General features: G+C 31.3%; 1 protein-coding gene across 1 annotated transcript in view; it reads right to left on the bottom strand.

Annotated features, from left to right (window-relative positions):
• Positions 1 to 4,431: 4,431 nt before the first annotated feature.
• LOC111623147 (ATP synthase subunit O, mitochondrial-like) overlaps positions 4,432 to 10,036 on the bottom strand; it is a gene marked incomplete at its 5' end in the record, with an annotated part of 17,087 nt that continues 11,482 nt past the window's right edge. The window contains 4 exons of the mRNA XM_023365631.1: positions 4,432 to 4,573; positions 4,666 to 4,778; positions 5,671 to 5,730; positions 5,808 to 5,880. Of these exons, the coding sequence (XP_023221399.1) occupies positions 4,463 to 4,573; positions 4,666 to 4,778; positions 5,671 to 5,730; positions 5,808 to 5,880 (357 nt within the window). The remainder of the gene's footprint in view (positions 4,574 to 4,665; positions 4,779 to 5,670; positions 5,731 to 5,807; positions 5,881 to 10,036) is intronic.

Consider the following 10,036-nt stretch of genomic DNA (forward strand, 5'->3'; position numbering starts at 1 on the left):
TTGTGAAAGAAACATTTCTTATTCAACGGCGATTAAAATTATTTATATTAATGATGTCTCCAAAGTTCAACGAAGTTTTCGCAGAAAAATAAGTTATTAGAAATCGGCCGCTGTTTGCTGAACTGTTCCGCGACGAAAACAAGCCTGAGCAATGGCAATGTTGAATGGTGCACACTCGGTAAGTAATCCTACAATTTTTTTGTTTATAGTGTAGTTTATACAGATTATTTCCAAAAAAATATACGTATTTTGGAAATGTTGAGTCGGATTAGTCTAGAATCGATTAATTTTATGGAAGAAAACCTTTCAATCAGCCGTAGTCCGTAAACTTCATACATGTCGGGCTGTGATTGGAAGGACTCGTAAGAAATCAGATTCCTAAAGAATGGAACGTATCTATGATCCTATAGGGGTCGACTGAAATCGAACATTTAGAAAATTTCAAAATTTAAACCTTAACTAGAATGGTGCTGGTCAAAATGCAACTCAAATGTAACCTATACAAATTTTTTTTAACATATGTCTGTAATTACTGATAACTTCCTAAACATCTAAGGCAAGTTTATAGGATTAGTTGGCAAATTGTGCTATCGAAACAATTTGTTTTATTAAGCATTGGTTGTTCCAAATGCACTGCAAAGAGTGATGTTTTTAATAAGGTTAAGGGTATCTCATACTGCTAAAATGTTTACTTTTTATGTTTTTGTGCCATGCTGTTTACTGCAATAAAGAAAAAGGAAAAAAGGAAAAACCTGTAGAATTTTCACAACAATTCAGCTTAGTTTATGTAAGCTACAACAGAATAAATTGTGGCTTACCATTAAAGAAGTTGAATGAGAATGTTTTGGTTTTTGTTTTGTGAAGTAAAAATGTCAACTTTTACTTTTTACTTTGTACAAAATAAAAATTCCATAATTTAATTTATTATAAATAAAATCAATTCTTAGATCTCTTTGGTTCAAAACTCAAAAACAGACTAAAACACTTGAAAAAGTTGATAAATTTTTCTCGAAACAACCTAAAAAAACTGCCAAAGACATGTATTTTCTTAGCATAAGGTTGCTGTTGACGACAAATCACACAAACATTTTTAGTGAAAAAAAAGGTTAATTTATTAATATGAAAGAATTTCAGGCTTAATGCTCCCCTTCAGTCCTATTATAACAAATTTATCAGCAAATTTATTACAGAGTTACAGATATACCGATTGTATTGAAATATTTAGGACTAGTAGCCTGGGATGCCCTCTAGAGGGCGTTCTTTACAAATTATTTTTTAAAATATTACCTTCTGGGCGTCCACATAATTTAAATTAGTGTGACAATCTACAGTATTCCTTTTCATTATTCAACCAAAACTACAATATTCCTTTTTTCAAACCAAAACTACAGTGTTCCTTTTTTCATTATTTGTTATATTCGTTTAATAATAAATTCCGTTTAATATATTTTAATTTACTGTAAATAATAATAAATTCATATCAATGGGAAATGTTTTTCCCCTTTCCTGGGGGAATCCCCTCCCCATGAGAAGGGAAATTTATTCCCTATGGGAGAGGGGTTAAGGATTGCCCCCCACAGGAGAGGGTAATCAATCAATTAATTAATTAACTCTCTCCCCACGGGAAAGGCATTCTAGCCAAGCAACAGTGCCATTCTGGTGTCACAAATAATAATAATTTATTATTAATTTAAAATCATCGCTAGGGCACCCCTAGTGGGCATTTTAGGCATACCATTAGATATACTGACACACAATCAAAGGCTTATATTATAATATATACAGAATGAACCTATATATAGATTCGTTGTATATTTCATTTGTTTTAATAATTTCAATGTATTCATAAAATTTTCTTTTAATAATATTGTTTTTCTTTTTTTAAAAATTTTGATGCTGTTGAGTGAGATCTCGTAGCCAGCTTGGTTGCAATGAGCGGTGACTGCTGAATTGATGAGATCATACTTCACCGCTCTTATATGTTCTTTTATATGGGTTTTTAATGCTCTGCTAGTGATAGTAACAATCAGAATGAACCTAAATACAGGTGCAGTCATCAATGACATCTGGCAGCCATTCCTAACTAAGTAGCAAAGCCCATTAAGATGTACAGAACTATCTCCCTCCATCGTATCCCACTGTGTAGGTCAACATACCAAACATTCAGTGTACAATACAGGAAATACTCACATCTTTTTAACCTCTCCTATCTGGTCTATGTTTTTTGTACATTTCATTGGAATTATTTCACACCCTACAGGTATTCCCTTATTAATTTTATAAAAATTCCACCTCTTAATTATGTACTTAACTTTTTATTTAAGTTTACCCCCTTTTTATTCTAGTATATGTTGTTATACTGTTCTAATGTGTATAAGGGTGGAACTAAAAGAATTTTAGCTCCCCTTTCTTTCTCTTTTTTTCACCTATGTCTTCTCAAGAGTCATGTTTTTCTAACTGTCACTATAATCTTAGGTAATTATGTTTTACTGTATAAACCTTTGTAAGCATATCCTAAATATTTCAATACAATCGGTAAATCTGTAACTGTAATAATTTTGCTGATAAATCTGTTATAATAGGACTGAAGAGGGGCATTAAGTCCAAAATGCATATCCTTTCCTATCAATAAACCGACCTTTTTCCACTAAAAGTGTTCCTGTGCGATTTGTTCTCAATGGCAACCTTATGATAAGAAAATACATATAGTAAAGAGAACAGCAAGCAACCAAAATCTACCAAAAACATACTTGGATCTAAACGAAGTTCAAGTAAAAAAGATATTGTTCTTACTTTAATACATATATAATTCACACTACTAACTGTGACAAGAATTTAACTAAGACAAAACCTTTCTCACTTGTTTCTAGCCGTTTACACACTGCATACAAATGTTTTCAGCTTTCTTAATAGACCATCTTCAGGTACACTGTGGTCTGACAATAGCAAGCTTAGAACAGTTGAGACCATTGAAATATTTGCACAATCCCTCAAAGAGAGTTGTATGAACAACAGAGATGCGGATTCGCTCTCCTCCACATGGAAATCACTCTTTGATAACCCCTTAACCTAAATAGACCAACCCACCCTCACCAAACCTCTTGCAACGCGTTTTTTTTACTTGTCGCATTTATTTTCCAATTCTGCTTTCCAAGTATAGCACCTTTCCCATCTATAGTCATTTGCACATCTTTTCTTATTGTATCATAGGTTAATTAATGACATTCAAATCGTCTATACTCCATTATCAACTATGATGTCACTCCCTGGTAACCCCCTATCTAGGCAGGCAAGCCTGTTACTGTCTCTAGTGCATCTTCTTTACTTAGCGCGTTCATTTTCCAATTTTATTTTCCCCAACTTTAGCAATTATCCCATCAAGTACTGTCAGCACACCTTATATTTTATATCAAAAGAAAATTTAATGCCCTTAGTTTCTTCTAAACCTTATCATCAATGATGACATCACTGGTAAGACGAAACCTATGTAAACACTGACACCGTTTGAATATCTACCAACTGATGTTCTAACAGACCACAGTGTACCTGAAGAAGGCTATTAAGAAGGCCAAAAACATTTGTACGCAGTGTGTAAATGGCTAGAAACAAGTGAGAAAAGTTTTGTCTTAGTCATTTTAAATAGTTCTAGCTCCAAATGCATAGAAGTGACAAGAATTTCCCACACAAATTGAGGTCGGTTCTTGTTATGGCAAATTTGTAATGGTAAATGTCAAAGTCGCCAGAACTATCAATACATTTTTAAGTATTTCTAATCTTTGGCTCTCGAAGAATTCCATTACTATGTATCTTTGATTTGAAAACACCATCAATTGTAAGATCAATAATAAACTTTTCTGCATCCTCAATCTGCAACAACAGAAAATATACTTTTGTTTCAGTTTTGCACCATAATGTAATCTTTTCGAAGATGTTTTAAACAAATAAATTTGACTAAAAATTTGGATTCCAACAGCTATACAATTACCAATGCATATGGTATAATTAATTTGCATACAGATAATGACTACTATGCAACAACTTGCTCTTTGTCAGAAGAAATTTTCCAATTTGACATCAAATGTAACGGCATATTCCGATTCCAAAAACATTAAATGTAAAGCGTAAGTGTGTGAATTTTATTTAGAACTGAAAAATCATGATGATGTATCTTTAAATAATGAGAGTGAGAATGATCCATGTCATTAAATTCTAATTTTGGGATAATGAAAACTTTTACACACTATTTCGCATATTTTCTTTTTTGTTTCTCTTTCTGGGCCTAGGATGTAACAACAAATTCAACTTAGAATGCAGACTTTTTGAGAATGTGTCCAAGGCTCTAACATCAAAAGCTGGACTTGGTTCCCTCTTGATCTGAGTTCACCAAATAACAAATTGACAATAAAATTAAAAATCAAAATTTTTTAGAAAATTCATAAAAATATATTAAATGCATATTAAACTAAATTAACACAAAAATAAAAACCTTTGTGTTAAGAATGATCTTTTCACCCTTTTTCAAAAATCCTTGTAATGCTGTTTCCAATTCCTTTAATTGTGCATCTTCCAAACGCTGCAAAATGAATTTATACATTAAAAAAATTCTCTTAAACACATTTTAAATGATAAATCCAATTGGCTAGAAAAAAAATTCTCAAAACTTGCCTTTGCCGTAATCACTTCGCAGAGTAGTTCTCCCCGATATGCACTCATTATATTGGCAAAGGTGTCTAGTACACCTTTCAAGTTACGAAGTCTGGCATTTTCTGCCAAGACGGCTGCAACAACAAAGTATACAGTAAATTTTATGCATTATTTATTTTTTAAAATTTATTAAGAGAATTTTAATTACTAAAATTAAAAAATAAATGAAATTAGATTAAGAGAAAATGAATTAAAAGATATTAAGAAAAATTTTTATAATAAATACAAACAAAATTAAGTTTACCACCCATTCACCCATCATGGATCTGACTAAACCCACAATGGGCATGATTAAAAATCTAACAAAGAGTTGCATAACTTTCCCAGCTGTTATGAGATCTTATTTAGAAAATAACTTTTATATTTTTGATTACTATAAAATGGCAAAAAGCTGAATTTTAAGGGTAGGGATGAATTTTAAAAAAAAGTGTAAATGTTAATTACAAGTACAATCTGCATTAAGTCCTACTTTTCTCAAGATACATTACCCTATCTATCTCCCCACCCTCTCGACCTTTCACTGCCAAAATTTAATAGCATCAATGTCACTATATACAAGCCACCTGGCCAAATTTCATTTCTTAATCTTTTCCCCATCCTGAGATATTAAGTGAAATAGACACCAACACACACATATGCGCAGAATTTTTTTTTGCCATTTTTGGATTCGGAAGGTCTCAAAACAAGGAGATTTGCAAAAAACCTTAGAGGGTCAAATTTGACACAATTCCAATAAATTCCTTATGTACATAACAGCCGGAAGTAAAAAGGCCCTCTTAATGCCTGCAGGGAAAGAAAGATAATATACATCAGATATGGAGATATTTGATGTACAGTACATTGAGTTTAATGTAACTAATTATTCAACTATATATATTGTTTTGCATACACTGCAATTATGCACAGAGGGAGGAACCTTGATATACAGCATTTAGGAAAAATAATAAAATATTTTTGTATACTTACAGATAAAATTAATAGTCAAATTGCTGAAATTCTGTTTTTTCAAAGCATCTGTTAGTTGATCTACATAAATCATTGAAAGATCATTTATTCCACAACTTACCAAAGGAAATTTTAATAATAAAAGAAAAAAAACTTACCCCGTTTGATAAACTTCTTAATGAGAGGATTAGAGATAAATTCTGCTAATTTGACATCCTTAGTGAGCAATTGCTGTAAATATATTTAAACTCCTATTAATTTTAAACTGCAATTATTCATATGCAAACAGCACATTCAAATACTTTTAAGCAGAAAAAATTTTCATTACACACAAATGCTAATACATGTACAAAGGGAACAATATTCCTTTCGTATAAATGCAGAGAATACACAAAATTGGAGGGCAAAGAAATTTAGAGGAGAAATTTCAGAGGAAAGTAGCTATTAATTAATAATCAAATAGTATAGCCAGATTCTTACTGGACTATAATATGGCTAATTAGTCTAACTGTATTATTTGATTATTAACATAAAATTATATCAAGCAAGCTTCCTTGTCAGCAACTTAAACCAACAAGTCACCAAAACACATTTTGCAAGGTAATGACTCGACCAACTTGAACAAAATTTTACACATTTATAGAAGTAATAAAATGGTGTGTCTTGGCAGGGCAAAATTTTAAAATTTAACCTTGAATGAGAGATATCAAGGTAGTCAAAAGGTCTACCCTGATATCTCTCATTCATGTTAAGTCAATGGAAAAACTTAGCATTTAACAAAACAAACAAACGAGCATGCACTACCTAACATTGAAAATAAGGCAAAGCTCTTGCCAAATGTTTTTAATACTGATTTTTTTCTTCTATTTTTCTCAAAAAATTGACAATTTATATACATTAACACATATACNACGAGACAAGCATGATGTACGTACAGTACATACAATGACGATTTTAAATGTCATGGAGTCGTTTTGATATGCTTGGTAGCTACTACTTTATGTCAAACCGTAGTCTTTCTAAGAAAGATCTAACACCATATTGAATTAGCTAAACAGAGAAACTCTCGATTATTGTTTTCTACAATTTAGTCTTTCATATTTAAAATAAGGTACATTTGCAGGGTGACTTTTGTGTTACTTAATTTGAGCTCTAAGATGACCCATCGTGGATTTGGCTAAATTCAATAGGCTCAGCTAAATAGTGAGGGAGAACACAATATATTTAGGTCAAACCACTCAAGAGGTTCTAATACTAAATAAACTTTAGTATGTGGTTGAGTATTGTAATAATTGTAGAATTTGGATAAACAATTCACTCCAGAAGTGATGTCATACAAACCCTTTTCGATGAATTTCAAAGACACGAAAGTTAAACCTTATTAAACGCTACTACTATTCGACTTTATTTTTCCTTTTAAACACAGTAAATACAATCCTTCCAAGTCTAAATCACATTTGTCACTTACTACGAAGCAGCGACGCAGAAATTACATTTTAATTTTTTGGAAATTCTAGACGCTCTGCTTGATTAGATTCGTATAGTTTTTAATCTTTGTGGCCATCGACATGTCGATGTATTTATCTCCGATGCTGACCACCATTCCTCCAATGAGAGATGGGTCGATCTGTTAATTTAACAACATCAAAATTAATTCTAAATATGGTCACATCTTCCATAATTACTTAAAATTATTCTTGATTTTAAATTTGATAAACTAAAATTTATATTTAAGTTTTAAGTTCTATATGTCACTAAACTTTAAAAATAAAAATACATTTTTGGTTAAAATCACTCCATATCCATAGAACAGCAGCAAACTAAAAAAAAATTGATAAAATAATCGAACATTTAGAAAATTTCAAAATTTAAACCTTAAATAGAATGGTGCTGGTCAAAATGCAACTCAAATATAACCTATACAAATTTTTTTTAACATATGTCTGTAATTACTGATAACTTCCTAAACATCTAAGGCAAGTTTATAGGATTAGTTGGCAAATTGTGCTATCGAAACAATTTGTTTTATTAAGCATTGGTTGTTCCAAATGCACCGCGAAGAGTGATGTTTTTAATAAGGTTAAGGGTATCTCATACTGCTAAAATGTTTATTTTTTATGTTTTTGTGCCATGCTGTTTACTGCAATAAAGAAAAAGGAAAAAAGGAAAAACCTGTAGAATTTTCACAAAAATTCAGCTTAGTTTATGTAAGCTACAACAGAATAAATTGTGCCTTACCATTAAAGAAGTTGAATGAGAATGTTTTGGTTTTTGTTTTGTAAAGTAAAAATGTCAACTTTTACTTTTTACTTTGTACAAAATAAAAATTCCATAATTTATTATTATAAATATAATTAATTCTTAGATCTCTTTGGTTCAAAACTCAAAAACAGACTAAAACACTTGAAAAAGTTGATAAATTTTTCCCGAAACAACCTAAAAACAAACTGCCAAAGACATGTATTTTCTTAGCATAAGGTTGCTGTTGACACAAACATTTTTAGTGAAGAAAAAGGTTAATTTATTGATATGAAAGAATTTCAAGCTTAATGCCCCTCTTCACTCCTATTATAACAAATTTATCAGCAAATTTATTACAGAGTTACAGATATACCGATTGTATTGAAATATTTAGGACTAGTAGCCTGGGATGCCCTCTAGAGGGCATTCTTTACAAATTATTTTTACAAATATTACCTTCTGGGCATCTACATAATTTAAATTAGTGTGACAATCTACAGTATTCCTTTTCATTATTTGTTATATTCATTTAATAATAAATTCCGTTTAATATATTTTAATTTACTGTAAATAATAATAAATTCATATCAATGGGAAATGTTTTCCCATTCCCTGGGGGAATCCCCTCCCCATGAGAAAGGAAATTTATTCCCTATGGGAGAGGGGTTAAGGATTGCCCCCCCACAGGAGAGGGTAATCAATCAATTAATTAATTAATTAACTTTCTCCCCCACGGGAAAGGCATTCTAGCCAAGCAACAGTGCCATTCTGGTGTCACAAATAATAATAATTTATTATTAATTTAAAATCATCGCTAGGGCACCCCTAGTGGGCATTTTAGGCATACCATTAGATATACTGACACACAATCAAAGGCTTATATTATAATATATACAGAATGAACCTATATATAGATTCGTTGTATATTTCATTTGTTTTAATAATTTCAATGTATTCATAAAATTTTCTTTTAATAATATTGTTTTTCTTTTTTTAAAAATTTTGATGCTGTTGAGTGAGATCTCGTAGCCAGCTTGGTTGCAATGAGCGGTGACTGCTGAATTGATGAGATCATACTTCACCGCTCTTATATGTTCTTTTATATGGGTTTTTAATGCTCTGCTAGTGATAGTAACAATCAGAATGAACCTAAATACAGGTGCAGTCATCAATGACATCTGGCAGCCATTCCTAACTAAGTAGCAAAGCCCATTAAGATGTACAGAACTATCTCCCTCCATCGTATCCCACTGTGTAGGTCAACATACCAAACATTCAGTGTACAATACAGGAAATACTCACATCTTTTTAACCTCTCCTATCTGGTCTATGTTTTTTGTACATTTCATTGGAATTATTTCACACCCTACAGGTATTCCCTTATTAATTTTATAAAAATTCCACCTCTTAATTATGTACTTAACTTTTTATTTAAGTTTACCCCCTTTTTATTCTAGTATATGTTGTTATACTGTTTTATACTGTTCTAATTTGTATAAGGGTGGAACTAAAAGAATTTTAGCTCCCCTTTCTTTCTCTTTTTTTCACCTATGTCTTCTCAAGAGTCATGTTTTTCTAACTGTCACTATAATCTTAGGTAATTATGTTTTACTGTATAAACCTTTGTAAGCATATCCTAAATATTTCAATACAATCAGTAAATCTGTAACTGTAATAATTTTGCTGATAAATCTGTTATAATAGGACTGAAGAGGGGCATTAAGCCCAAAATGCATATCCTTTCCTATCAATAAAGCGACCTTTTTCCACTAAAAGTGTTCCTGTGTGATTTGTTCTCAATGGCAACCTTATGATAAGAAAATACATATAGTAAAGAGAACAGCAAGCAACCAAGATCTACCAAAAACATACTTGGATCTAAACGAAGTTCAAGTAAAAAAGATATTGTTCTTACTTTAATACATATATAATTCACACTACTAACTGTGACAAGAATTTAACTAAGACAAAACCTTTCTCACTTGTTTCTAGCCGTTTACACACTGCATACAAATGTTTTCAGCTTTCTTAATAGACCATCTTCAGGTACACTGTGGTCTGACAATAGCAAGCTTAGAACAGTTGAGACCATTGAAATATTTGCACAATCCCTCAAAGAGAGTTGTATGAACAACAGAGATGCGGA

Source organism: Centruroides sculpturatus, unplaced genomic scaffold (assembly GCF_000671375.1).
Source record: "Centruroides sculpturatus isolate CEXI.00-Female unplaced genomic scaffold, Cexi_2.0 scaffold136, whole genome shotgun sequence".
Taxonomy (NCBI): domain Eukaryota; kingdom Metazoa; phylum Arthropoda; class Arachnida; order Scorpiones; family Buthidae; genus Centruroides; species Centruroides sculpturatus.